Genomic DNA, 14,710 nt, shown 5'->3' with positions numbered 1-14,710 from the left:
GATGCATTTAGACTCATAACTCTCAAATCAAATATATGAGGAATATGCTTCTTAGGAACTGCTGTAAAAATGCAAGAGCACAATTAGAACAGTGGCCAACAGACTGGGAATTATGAAAGCTATTCCAAAGAAAGGTGAAAAGAAACTGTAGCTATACTGTTACACAATACTGGTAACCAATAAGTTAGGATCCCCACTGAGATACAGTAGTCCAAAAAAAAGGAAGATATTTTAACGCTCCGTAGCTGTTTCTGTTGCTCCCTCTCCAAGTTCATAACAAATTTTTACTGGGCTTGGGTTTTTAAGAAAGCTGGAAGGACTTGGGCATTCTTACCTTACCTCCACTTGTGACTGACTGCCAGATAGAATTGCTAGTATGATTTATAGCTGCAACATTGCATTACATCAGCAGGCACCAGAGTTACCCTGGATATACCAGAATTAAGTGCTTTCCTTACAGCTATGGCAGCTGGTGGATGCTTACTGCACAACTGCATCACAAAGTTCAGTCTTAGTGGTGTTGGTACACCACCCCAACTACATGTGCAGCAAAGATCAGTCTTCCTAGTTTCATGCTATTCCATGTGGTATAGAGAAGGTCTTGTTCAACTTTGTTTCCCAAAGCCCACAGTGTAATATGCCACTCCACTGTGATCCACACTTTCTGTGCAGACATCTTCAAACTCTTTTTTAACCGCTTTGTCTCTTCCCCGTGATTTACCTTTCAGGATCAACTAAAATGGGATAGAGGAGCTTTTCCATGTATTTAAGCTGCTCTCTGCTCAACCAGCCCAAAAATCATATTTTCTCCTCATAGTAAAGACTTCTTATTTAAGTTAAAGGAAAACTTAATGTGCAGTTTTCATAACCTATACTTACTTCATTTTGTCATATTCCTGGGAGGTAGTAGCTACTCTTTCATCCCCAACATATACTTCACAAAAAGGCCTGCAGCCGTTACGCTGCTTACTGAAAAGAGGAACTGGAGTCATGATGATTGATTTAATAAGGATTGGCTTGCTGTGAGGAATAATTGGTTCTTCAGCCATCATGTCACACATGTATTCAATATATCTGTTAAAAACAAAAGGTTAGATCAGAGAACGAAATCATAAAAACAGAGGCACACAAGTTACTTTTGTTAATACCCAGCCACCCAGCAATAACTCGTGGTAATAGAACTGGAAACATGTAACAGCACTTCCTGGAAACAGATTTTTCAATTTGATAGAATTTGACAAAAGGAGAACAAAATAGAAACGTGAGGAAATACTTATGATACTTAACTGGTCTTTCTAAGGACAGCAACACAATTTCTGCAGGAAAATCTAATAGCTCCACCACAGCAGAAAAATATGCTGTTCAGACAATTGAATACAGCACCACATATGAAATCACCTGTGCCTTTGTTTCACCTTACAGACAATGCTAGCCTCTGCCTCAGGTCTATAGCTTTACATTTATTCACTTGTAAAACAAGCTAGCCGCTCTTCCCAAAGGCCTCAGCTACAACACCCCACTAAGAGAACTGTTCACTGATATTTTACACAAAATGGACTAAAGTTACAGCAGTTCTGAAGCTAGTAACTCAAAGCTTCCTAACAGCACTTTACACATCATGCTACCTTTATGTTTATCCTCTTTTATGACCTACCCTGTACAGGACCCATTAAATATACCCAGAATAAATTTGTACAACTTCATAATTTGTCAGTTACTCTTCACTAGTCTTTACTTCTCACCTTTCTAAATTTAATCTTTTTTTTTTTTTTTTGTAGGAAAAACATTTAATACCACAGTCACTTGCTCTGGAGACTTAATTGTTACAAGATTGTACTGGGTCTAGCTGGAACGTTAACTTTCCCGGCAGCAGCCCATACAGTGCTGCTGTATGGGCTCACACTCAGCAATAAAAGGTGGAAACAAGAAGAGGGGAGGGGTGGGCTCTCGTTGAAAAAATGTCAGTCCTCCTCGCGAACACCGGCTAGAACACCGGCTACGTGCATTGAGGCCCTGCTTCAAGGATGTGGTCAATCATCATTCATTTGTGGGAAGTAGAGAGTAATTTCTTTCCTCTGCACTTCCATATAGCCTTCATTTATTTTGTTTGTTTTCCTCCCTTCTTTTTATTTTTCCCTTTCCCCCTCCCTTTTCCCCTTTCCCTTTTTATTTCCCTTTAGTTAAATTGTTTAGTTCATAATAATCTTTATTTAATTATTATTATTATTTCCCTTCAATTAAATTATCCTTATCTCAACCCGTGAGTTGTTCTTTGCTTTACTTCTCCGCCTCCTCATCTAAAAGAGGGGGAGTGAGAGAGCGGTTGTGGGGTTTAGCTGCCCAGCACGGTAAAACCACCACAAAGATCTATCAAATTAATTCCAATACCTAGTTTCATATATTCTGACAAATATTCCAGTCATCTGCATGCACTCCTTTAAAAAACAGAAGGCATTTTTATCTGAACAAGAAATTATTACTCTTTCCAACAGAATTTGCTGTGGTCTGACACACTATAACTTACCATGTAGTAAGCTGGTGCACATGGAATATAACGTCATCTACATGTGGAAGAGGATTTTATACTAAAGACAGCATTCGAAAGCACTGCATACCCTTGTTTTCACTCCTAACACTGCTTCACTACATACGTATTATATTTGATTCAGTTGTGATAACACCGTGAGTAATTAAGGTCTCAAACTACTCACAGAACTACTTTATCTACTTACAATACATTTGTTTTTCCAAGTATTTTGTTGTTTTAACACAGACACTGTCGAAATAATTTATCCTAAAAAGGACCCTGTAAAAACAGTAGCATATTCACAATTGCACAAATACTTGCTTCAATAGTACCCTACAAACAGACCGATAGCATACCTTTTATGAGAAGGCCAAATACCAGGAGGACATCTTTTCATACTAAACATATAAACTGCAGCTTCAGCAGTCGTGAAGAGACGACAAAAACACAGAAAAGAACAAACTACAACAGCAGATGCGGCTCTTCCATCCTACAAGAAAATTGTAAATCAGAAAACATTTTTTGCTCCCCAAGGCTACTTTGCCTTATCCCTCCTATATAATGACTACTATATTACATGCAAGCGTTGCGGTTTAACCCGGCCGGCAGATAAGCACCCCACAGCCATTCGCTCCCCCTCCCTCCTCCCCTTCTGGGATATGGAAGAGAATCAAAAGAAAAAGAAGCCAGTGGGCTGAGATAGAAACAGTTTCTTAGGACAGAAAAGAAAGGAAAATAACGATAATAATACTACTAATAATAATTTGTGCAAAAGCGAAGCGCAATTGCTCACCACCTGTAGGCCATTGTTCAGTCGATCCCCCAGCAGCCAGTACCCCCCACCCCAGCCAGCCACCCCTATATATTGTCCAGCATGACGTCAGGTGGCATGGCACATCCCTTTGGCCAGTTTGGGTCAGCTGTCCTGGGTCTGTCCCCTCCCAGCTGCACCCCCAGCTTGCCCACTGGCAAGACAGAGCAAGAAGCTGAAACGTCCTTGACTTAGTGTAAGCACTGCTCTGCAACAATTAAAACATTGGTGCATTATCAACTTTATTCTCATCCTAAATCCAAAACACAGCACCATAACTGCTACCAGGAAGGAAATTAACTCTATCCCAGCTGAAACCAGAACAGCAAGGAAGAGCTACATCATCCCACTAACTGCCTAAAAAGAAAATTTATGGAAATAATTTATTAATACATAGCAGGATGGAATTCCCTCCAGGCCCTACAGTGAGGAAAACCAGGAATATTCATGAACTGTGTGATACTAGCATCCTTAATCACTACCTAAAGCTGGATTGAGCAAAACACTTGAGACAAACCAATTACTTACAAGGCAGTGCACAATGCAAACGTTTTTCTGATCTTGTTTCAGCCATAAATGCATGTTCTTGCATATACTGTAGAGATTCTGAAGATTTGGTGCTCGCCTTGCTGGCCAGCCACATTCAGAAACCTGAAATGAGAGATCCAGCCAAAGTGACAAACAACATGACAGTCACATATTTGCACAGAATAAACTATGTGTATAAAACGAAATTTTGCACTTGAATGCCATCTCTGTGCAGAAATTAAGCGAAGTGCCCCTCCCAGAAATAGTATTGCACACTACAAGCATCATGTTATAGGATCAAACACAGCAGCCCTCTGGTCTGTTCCAGTCTGAAGGATCAACAACATAAGATTTTTTTCCTCTGAGAAAATTTCAGGTTGTAAAAGCTTTCAACCTGAGTAGTTCACGTTTTTAAGGAAAATGTTAGATTCAGTATGTTTTTACTTGTGTCCTTTACTCAAAGAGCCTCAACAGTTCAGTAATACTCCTTCTGCAATTAGTTTTACAAAAGACTGCCAAATAATTGCTTCACTGCTCAGCCTCTGTACTCTTACAGCCATCTGCCTGATAAGAACGCAGTACATGAGAAGCCTGATCCGTGAGAACCTGCAACTCAGAGAGCAAAGGCTCTATCAGGACGAAGCGAACAACTTGCAAAGCAACCTTTTTCTTTTTAGACAGGACTGAAAATGAAGGTGAAAGACCGAGTTTACTATCAGCCACACGTCTTCTCAAACAGAAGAGCTCAAAGGTTACTCAGATTAATTACCTGAACTATCACAAGAAGTTCTCAATGAGATGCCAAGCTCAGGAAAAAAGACTACAAGAGATAATCTGACATATGATGTCATCTATAAATTAAAATACTAGAGTACAGTGAAAAGCTAAAAATTTGGCAGTTTCAGAAAACCTCACTTTGCTAGAGATTTAACATTCTTTTGTTAGTGAAAAGTTTTGCAAAGTCACCACAGACCAAATAAAGCTAAAGCAAACAGCCCTTTATATTCTTGCTCACCACAGATTTGAACATGGGCGTCAGTACATCTCAAATACTATACTATCACTGAAAGAATCATATGGCAGCATTACAGCTATAAACCAGAAAATAAAGTGGAAAATACATATTCTAAAAGTTAGAGAAAATACTTTTTTTGACTTAAAGTTTACTTTCTGCTCAGACTCTAGTTTTGCCATGGAAATGGAAACCACACAACATTGCCCACTTTCCATTTGGCTGCGTTTGAAGCTCAAAATGTTCAGGTCATTATCAAAATTGAAATTGCCAACATGTTGTGTTGCTGACACCTTTAAAGACCCACAACCTCCCTTTATAAGATGGAATCAAAGAAAAATTCAGATTGCAGTGAACTAGAGATCTCCTGAGGCTCCAACAGCTCAAAGCAGAGTCAGTGGTAAGGTCAGACTGACTTGCTGAGAGCTTTATACTGGCAGGTCTTAGAAATCTCCAGAGACTGAGTGCACAACCTCTCGAAGCAACCTGTTCCAAACACAACTCAAAGTTAGCAGAGAGGATTTCAAAGCTACCATTAACTTTAATCAAGGCTTTTTTTTTTTTTTTTAAGGATTTAGACATAGTACACAGGAAACCATGAAAGTATCATTTCATAAATGTTTTAGATGCTGTTCTATTTTGATCAAGTTTAAGGGTTTAAGGCTTGCCAGAATCATCGTTTGTGGCACTAGAGAAGCTTAAGCTTCTTTAGCTTCTTACTTGACTGCTCTAGCCCAGCACTGACTAACGAAGTTAAAAAAGTCAGGAAGCATTACTCATCATAAATCTGGATTTCAAAGATGGACAGGGAAAATTTTCCCATCATGAGTTTTTCTTCGTACAAGATTTTTCTCAAGTAAAATATCTGTTTTTACAGAATACAATTTTTTGCTTTTTTGTTTGCTTCTTTTTATAGAACTTAAACACTCCTAGCCAACGAAGTGGGCAGGAACACATAGTGTTGTGACAAGATACAAGATATTATTTCTTTCCAGATACAGCAAAACAAAGATCATACAACAAAATCAATGTCACTAAGACAGATGTATACCAGAAAATCTTCAGGCCACTGGAAGATTTAACTGCATACATACTGCCACTCACAGCATTAATACATCAGGAATATCAGTGTCTAGGTAAGACTGATAGATTTATCAGAACAAGGAATAAATGAGTTCACTTAAATACATCAGCCTCGGTGGACTTCTCCAGGATCTTAGTGCTAAAATGCATTCCTGAAGTTTTTGTTTGAAGCACCTGCTCCAAGACTGTTTAACAGTCTTTAACTAAACCTCATACTGAGCCAAATTCAAAAAATCTTGATCCTGAATAGAATCCTCCACTCAAAGAGGTCATAACTGCTTTTCAGGTGTGACATTTAAACTTGTAGACAGTACAAAGTAAGAATACAAATAGGGAAGTGACAAACACTGGATAACATACATTAAATATTTCCCAGCCTGATGACGTTTAAGCAAACTCAGATAACTGAAGAAATGCTAAAGGATGGCTCTGCAGAATAAAGTCTACAAGGACCTTATATTTCATGTAGCACATAATGCTTTTAGACTCCCCACTGGGCAGTCAGTATTGTGGGGAAGGGGCACGATCACTACACACAATGTAGATAGGGTCTAGCATAGCTAGTGCTAGACAACTCAAAACACAGCAGTAACTTAGACTGTTGAGCTAGTTACAGGACAGTTGAAGCATATTTAGGAGCACTGACAGAAGTCCAGAGTTTTAACACCCACCAAGTTGCCCTCATTATTGTGTTACTGAACTGGGGATGTGTCTTCATTTTAGCATCAGAGAAATAGGCAGGAAGGCTACTGAAGGCTCAGCTAAATTATACCAGTATCTCATGCAGTAGCAACAAGCTGTCAAGTAGTCATCTCTGGAAAACACAACGCTCCAGGGCTGGGCCACACTGGAGTCAAACAGTATGCAGTGGGACAAAGAGAAAGTCCAATCAGCATTATTTAAAATCAATCTCCAAAGCAGTACTACTTTTGAAAGAAAAAAAAAATCTGAATGAGAAGAGACTGAGGTTTTAGTAAGACTGCTGTTCTTCATTTAAATCTGAAATATATAAGGGTACCAATACATTTCTTCAAACATATCACTAGCCTAAGAAACGTACTTGAGTCAGTAAGATTAAAGATTAGCCTTAATTTATAACTTTGAACAGGAACCAAAACCAAGCAGAACACAGGCTATTCTAACCTTATGTTTACACTCTTATTTTGTCATATTTTTGATTAAGCAGCCTACTTTAACACATCCCACAACGGGAAGCTGAAGATATACACTAAGATACTTTGTTGAAAGACCTTTTATAAAAATACACAAAGATTATACACACCCTATTATGGAATCTTGAAGGCCTGTATGTTCTTTGAGAAAGGTTATACACAGCATAGTGCCCAGGATGTTTAGAGTCCAAACATAACCTCACATCTTCTATGTTATTTTTGATGGCAGACTCTACACCTTCAGCCGGAAAGGACATCACTGAAAACAGAAAGAAGTGAATACTTCACCTTGAGATCTTCATATACTAAGAACAATCAAATGATCGAGAGATGTAGTAATCATACCTGCAATTCTGGAAGTGATGTATGATATATCCAAGTCTCCTTTGGCATAACTGAAACAGAACACATTGGAGTTAGTACTGGGAAGCAGAAGCATTTGAGACATAGATTCAAAAATTCAGGTCAGCCTCCACTCACTACAAAGAATAATCTTTTATTTCTTCCATCTGAAGGACCCATTCAGCCTGGCCTTGAATACCTCCAGAGATGAGGCATCCACAGCTTCTCTGAGCAACCTGTTCCAGTGCCTCACCACCCTCTGAGTAAAGAATTTCTTCCTTATATCTAATCTAAATCTACCCTCTTTTAGGTTAAGTTTGCCCAGGTCCTAGAACTATCTGCCCATGTAAAAAGTCGCTCTCCATCTTTTTTATAGGAAGAATTTCTCCCCAGTAGCTAAACTTTCCCTCTTTTAGGTTAAAGCCATAACCCCTTGCCCTATCACTACAAAGATGTTATTTAAAACATGTTATATAAATATATAGATGTTATATAAATTAATAATGTTACATGTAACACATACATACATATATATATATAAAACATATATATATGTTATATATAATATTATAGATGTTATATAAACCCCCTGACAAAGAGTCCCTCCCCACCTTTCCTGTAGACCCCTTTTAGGCACTGGAAGGCCGCTGTAAGGTCTGCACAGAGCCTTCTTTTCTCCAGGCTGAACAACCCCAACTCCCTCTGCCTGTCTTCATAGATTTCAGCTCAAATTTACTGTATATTCATTGAATTTATAAATTGAAATCATTCCTCTGGGCATTTTGGAAGTGAATTTTCAAAGTGAGCAATTACTACTCATTTCTATAATTGTGACGGGTTTTTTGTTTAGTTCAATTCCTTCCATCTCTGCTTAATCACCTACATTATGCCAACAACTTAGTATTTTAAAATGACTGATATTTTTTTTTCCAGGGTAGTTGCTATGTAGCAGGATGAAAAAGCCTCAGAAAGACTGAAAGACTCTAGCATAAACCCAACACCCTTGACTTGGATCCAACACGCCTGCACTCCTGACTGGCAAAGCAAGAACAAATATCACCTACAGAATTTGGGTTAGATACCTAACTGAAATTAGTAGCATAACTCCAGAATATCAAAAGTTCACCACAGTATGATGCATATTTAAAGAATGTAAATGCATTATCAAAACCAGGTGTTCTAGAATTACTACAAAATTTCAAGACGCTGAAAGAGAAGACATAGAATACTGCACTCATTTTCAAAACATTAAGAGAAAACATTATTTCTTTGATTCCCTATGGCTTGCTATTAAATACAAAAGAGCCTGGAGGGATTGATTGAAAGATTGAATTTACAAGGACTGGTAGGACGATTTTAGGTGAGGTAAGAACAATTCCTTTGAAGGCAATGACATGAAAGAATGTTTATATGGACTGGCATAGTCCTTGTCCTAACAATAAAAAATGATCCAAGGTCTCAAGATAAATTGAAGTCACTACAAGGAATTTTGAGAGCCTTACTAGACAAAGCACTGAAAACTCAGTCTAGATAGTGTTTGGCCATTTTGTCTATTTCAAACTTCTTTGCAACTCTGGAAATATTTAACTTCCTCAGCCAAACTGATTAAGGGAGAAAATTATACTCAGAGCCAATTATAAATTCTTACTAGTGATGAACACAGTCATTTATGATTGAGAAGTGTCAAATTCTGTCACTTACACCCACCTGCGTTAAGCAAGAAAACATGCAGATCATTCTAACGACTTCAACTTTTTTTAGTATCAAGACAAAGAACCACCTAATATGATAGCCTGAGAACAAAGATCTATTATGTCTTTTACATTACTACAGGTTAAACAACAGTGTGAAATGAATGCACAGATCTATAAAAAGAAAAACAAAAAACTGTCTTTACATCCATTAGGGAATATTTTCAGATACTAACCTGTTTACTAAAAACACTATTCTATACATCTTTGATTTTTACATTTGTCTAAATTAAAATGCAACATTACTAGGAGCATGGCTCTCACTACACGCACTTGCAGAAAAGCCCCATGCACATTAAAGCTAAAGCACTTACTGAAAAAGTGCTATTTGGTATGACAATAACATCACAGCCAAGAAAAGCTTGCTATTTTGCAGGAAAAAATCTGTATGCCTGTTGCAACTGAAAAAAGCTTCAGAATGGTTCTGCTGTCTTAATTAAAATGTAACTGCTATGCAAACTGCAAAATCAACAAAACTCTCAAGATGTGTGACTTTCCTTAAATTCCTATTCCATGTTTCCCTTAAGCTTTATTCTGAGGACTTGAGATCTAATTCAGTATTAACAATGGAACAGAAGATACTCTTTTTACTGGAGTGTTTCACTTCAGACTGGCAAATAAGATTCCTTTAATTTTCAGGTAGACAAAATAGACACACAATTTTTCAGTCCACTTTTCACACACACACTGATATGCATTCCTATACATTTCAAGACATAACCCTGTAACAAGACACAACCCTGTAATAAAATACCAGGACTGAGGTTTTTCCTTTCATGCTACTAACATCAGGACATTTCATTTACCATAGCAATGTTGCCAGCAGGTGATGAGTGCAACAACGTTTTTGCGTGACAACCCGACACTGCACGTAGGTTTTCTGGTTTGAAAAAAATCCGTAATTTTTAGGCTTTTTAAAGGCTTCAATTAAAGGTAAATGGAAAAAGTATGCTATCCTTTTCCAATAACAGCAGGCAAAGCTTTTATAGCAAGATACCTAAAGCAAAATATAGCAAATAAAATATAAATTCTAATTTTGCAGTACAAGTATCTGAAAAAATTCAGAAGTTGTAATTAAATGTTACAGACTTCTCATTGTGGAAAGGGTTGGCAATACTAGTTCTGTCAAAACAGTTGCATTTAATAGTGATACTTAATATTAAACAAAACATCACTCCAGCAAATTAAGTTAAAAAAATATGCAATTTTAAAATAAAGCTAGTTAGCATACAGCACAAAATTTTGGATGAGCAGTTACCGTGTGTTGCTATCACCTGAAGATGGGAAAGAAAGAATAAAAAAAACAACAGATGAATTGGTATAGCTAAAAAGTAAGAACGCAAAGCACTCTTTAGTCAAATAATGCTCTAACACTAAACAATCTTTCTCCACACATTTCTACATTCACAATAAAACACCTATTCATTAGCTAAGTACCACCACTGCTGATGCTTATTTTCTTACAGGCCAAGAAGAAATGCAGCACTGAAACTCACAACAATCTGCTTCCGCTTAGTTTTGCTTTGTGAAACTGAATTAATCATTCAGCTACCCAATGCAACGTTAAGATCTATCAAATAAAACATTAATGCAGCATCCAGAAACAAAATTACCTTAGAAGCAAAGGAAGCTAACAATAAAAGGCAGCTAATTGTTCTTGCATTTTTAGATCATAATCTCTTCAACAGAAGAGACTAGTTTGACAAAGTAAAAAAAAAAAAAAAAAAAAAAAGACCAGAAGTGCAGAATGCAAATTCTATAATAGGAATTCCATACCAGGTTTCAATATCAGGTACCTTCCATCCCAAGCCTCTCTCTGATTCTAACTAGATGACAGACTCCAACATAAGGAGTTGGAAAATGCATTTCAAGGAATAGACATTTGAGTTTATCCAGAATGCCTGCTTCTCATGTTTGTTGAAGAGTTTTAGAAAGGTAGTCAAGGATGCAATCAGTAGTAGAAAAGGCATTATTTCATCCTTTATTCTGTCAGCTGTAGCCACAACACAAGTTTGTGAGGGCAGAGAATGACCCTGACAGAAAACAGCTATGTCCTACAGCAGACACAAAGAATGGATTAGCATTTCAGCACAGTTAAAGTACAAGAAGTTTAAGAATGCACAAGCCTAGTGGTAGGACTCTCAGAAGCACAGTGAGTATGTACATGCTAAAGAACTTCAGACTACATAGGTCTTGTAAAACATTAAATATTGCTCACACTAATTCATGTGCTGCCATTCCAGTGAAATGGAATACAGACTCAGAGAATGAAACTTGCAGCGTTAATGGCCACTGAAGAGCACTGACGAATTCCAAGTGGAAAAGGTTTTCTTTGAGTATTGATTAAGCATCATATGGAAAACAAGTATTGAAGTAACTTATTCTCACTAGCACATTCATGTACTTGGTGCATTCCTCCTTTTCTTTCATTCCCAAAACCATGTGAAAACAAATTCACATGGAAAACAGGGAAAAAAATGCAGTTGTATCAAGACAGTTCTCCACAAGAGCAATATTTGTTTTTACTAGTGCAGAGCTTTAATATATTTGACAACCTCACATTCCCTTTAAGGTGCATGAGTCACCTTAGACATCAATCTGTATTTAATCAGCCCAGTCCAAAACACTGGAGAGGAACCCATCTCCTCATGATTACACTTGGTATTTAATGTTTAGACAATTTAAAGCAAAAGTGACAGCTTGCCATTAAGTCGTGGCACATTTACAGACACTGTCTGATGATACTCTGATGATCCTCTCTCAATTCCTCACAGGACATGGAAGCATTTTATCCCCCTTTAGCTAGAAGAGACCAATGGTTGGTTATCTGCCAGGTTAGATGAGGCCCTGAGCATGCTGATCTAGTGGGTGGCATCACCATCTACAGCAGGGGGGCTGGAACTGGATGATCCATGAGGTCCCTTTGAACTCAAACCATTCTATGAGTTTATGATCTAATTCGAATATTTTAGCACTTACAACTGTTAAGCGTAAAAACCCACCCCAAACTGTGCTCTCAAGTTACTCAATTCTAGTGAATAACCACATACGACCTTCTGTGAGTAATGCAAATGAGATGGAAAAGTGAAGAGCTTTTTCCTGACTAAGAATATTTATTGAGTTCCACAAGACATGCACAGAAATATCTCCAACAGCATTTAGATCCCTGACAGCAGCTCAGACACTATCACAAAGTAAATCATGCTGGATTAAGTTTGAAGCAGTTTAGAGAACTTCAACAGTTTGTGTCTCCTTGTGATTTAAGGCCTGAATGACCCTGGTTTTGGGCAGGGCACAAGAGCTTCCATCTCAATCATACTCTTCCAAATTTGTAAAAAAATAAAATAAAAATTTTAAAAAGTTAAAAACTTGATTCTAACTAAAGTGCCAAGGATATAGTTCAGCAACAGTACAGTAACTAGCAATTCAAAATGAACACTGTAACTAAGATGCAAAACTTATTTGGGCAATCACAATTCTCTAACAAATAATTTTAGAGAGAGAAGAGCATGTGAACTGACCAGCATCTTTGACCATTAAGTACTCACTATACATCAGAAGCTGCCAGATGAGTTTGAATATACAGTTACTATTTTACTCCTTGCATGCTACTTTTATTATGGAACCAAATGAAAATGCACAAAGCAGAAAGCCCCACAAACCTGTCAGGTAAGACATAAAAATAAGGTGAGAAGTCAGCATGAGGCATTCCATCCTGAAAGGTCACCTGTAGAGAGCTCTTATCCCTCACCCCTGGCAAAAGGGGAGAACAGCACAAGATGAAATTCAGAAAGTAATCAGTGGCCATTAAGGAATAAACTGCTTGCAAGCGCAGGAAGAGAAACGTCTTCGGATGTAACTGGGGGCACAATACAGAAAGTCATGTGGAGACAACAGCACAAGAAGTGGAGTGCAAGAATAGTGCAGAAGCATGCAGTGTACAATCAAAATACTAGAGTGAAAGAGTAAAAACAAAGGCACAAGAATGACAGCTTAAAGCTTTATAATTTTGTAACTTTGTCAAAGGAGAAGACAAATAAGGACTATCACTAAGGAAAAGTCATTTCTCTGTTAAACTTCAAAATTAATGCAAAATAGCAGAATTTAAGACAAGGAATTTAGTACCTTCAAGTTTTTAAGTAGTAGAGCTGCTAAAGGCAAGGAATTGGCAGAATATAACTATTATCACACAGAAATTTTCTTTAAAAAGATACCATAAAAGCAACAAAAGCAAGGCTGAACAGATGGTCAGAGGAAGATCGGTTCCACAAAAGGTAGCAGGTGCAAGGAGATAAAGAACAGAGGTCTGTAAGACAGCATGAGCCAAAGAACTAAAATGGGGAATGGTTGCTGAAAAGTTAAAAGCAGCTCATCATAATACTTCATACACAGAATTCCTACAGTTCTGCTATGCTGCTGAGAACTCACTGTTTTTCATCATGTGACAGTTCACTCCCCTTGTATACCTCCCACTCTTCTCTCAAGTCAGTGTAGTTCTCCAAAAAAAAATTTGATGTTGTGCCAATCGTTTTTATCTGTGGAAGGCTTGTAAGGACAGATCAAAGCTACATAGCTTTTCTGACCTTTAAAAACAGAGGACCTAGCCTTTTTAAGCCATACATGAGAAGTTTAAACGGACTAAACATAAGAACAAACAAAGAAAAATGCACTCAAAGTAGCTACAGAGGTGCAAGTTCCACACACCCGAGTTCTCTGATCATTACAAACAGTTTAGAGCTGTACAATAAACAGACTACACCTGACAGAAAAGCAGTTACAAGCAAAAGACTTCAAGTATGGTATTTCCGATTAAAGTGCTACAAACCCTACAGTAAAGGACAAAGTACAGTTGCTGTACTTCTATTATCCTATTGACTTACCTTCCTCTCTTCCTAGAATTAAGAAAAAGGTTTCACACTGCATCAAACTTGATTATAAGTTCAAAAATGTATGAATCCATACTGTGATGACCAATCATATAAAGACAGTTAAAACCATTTGTAGTGGGAGTGAAAAGAATCATTAGAAACAACACTGCACTAATACTCTGAGAACATACACATCCGGGGAGGAAAGTATTCTTCTATGTAATTCAAGGCAAAAAAGACAAAGTGCAGAACCACTCATTTTGCCTAAAGTCTCTCCATTCAATCACCCATATTTGACAGAAAGAGGACACTGGATGACAACTGCAAACTAAACTGGACAGAAGAGCCAATGCACCATTTCCCTGCAGTTTCTCTCCCCTCCATTCCCTTTAACTAACACTACTCTATCTTTCATTATTCCTTCTTTATTCATTGACGCATCATATAGTTTTGTTGTTTTTTTGTTTGTTTGTTTGACCCATGATAACCTTATTTCTATACCACTCCTCCCTGCTCCAGCCCCTCTCCACTCATCTCTCCCAGGTTTTCAGCATGTGTAAAACAGAAGACAACAGCAGGAAATGCAGCACTTATGCTGGGGGGAAAGCCTGTCTAT

General features: G+C 37.7%; 1 protein-coding gene across 2 annotated transcripts in view; it reads right to left on the bottom strand.

Moving 5' to 3' along the window:
* The window catches only part of GAK (cyclin G associated kinase), a 70,319-nt gene that overhangs the window by 28,325 nt on the left and 27,284 nt on the right, over positions 1–14,710 (bottom strand). For both annotated transcript variants that reach the window (XM_068666126.1, XM_068666125.1), the window contains exons 12-16: positions 7,479–7,528; positions 7,244–7,392; positions 3,867–3,989; positions 2,884–3,017; positions 880–1,074 (exon numbers count right to left, since the gene is read on the bottom strand). In XM_068666126.1, coding sequence (XP_068522227.1) covers positions 880–1,074; positions 2,884–3,017; positions 3,867–3,989; positions 7,244–7,392; positions 7,479–7,528 — 651 coding nt within the window. The remainder of the gene's footprint in view (positions 1–879; positions 1,075–2,883; positions 3,018–3,866; positions 3,990–7,243; positions 7,393–7,478; positions 7,529–14,710) is intronic.

This window comes from Anas acuta, chromosome Z (assembly GCF_963932015.1).
Source record: "Anas acuta chromosome Z, bAnaAcu1.1, whole genome shotgun sequence".
Taxonomy (NCBI): Eukaryota; Metazoa; Chordata; class Aves; order Anseriformes; family Anatidae; genus Anas; species Anas acuta.
This window is presented reverse-complemented; position numbering and strand designations above follow the sequence as displayed.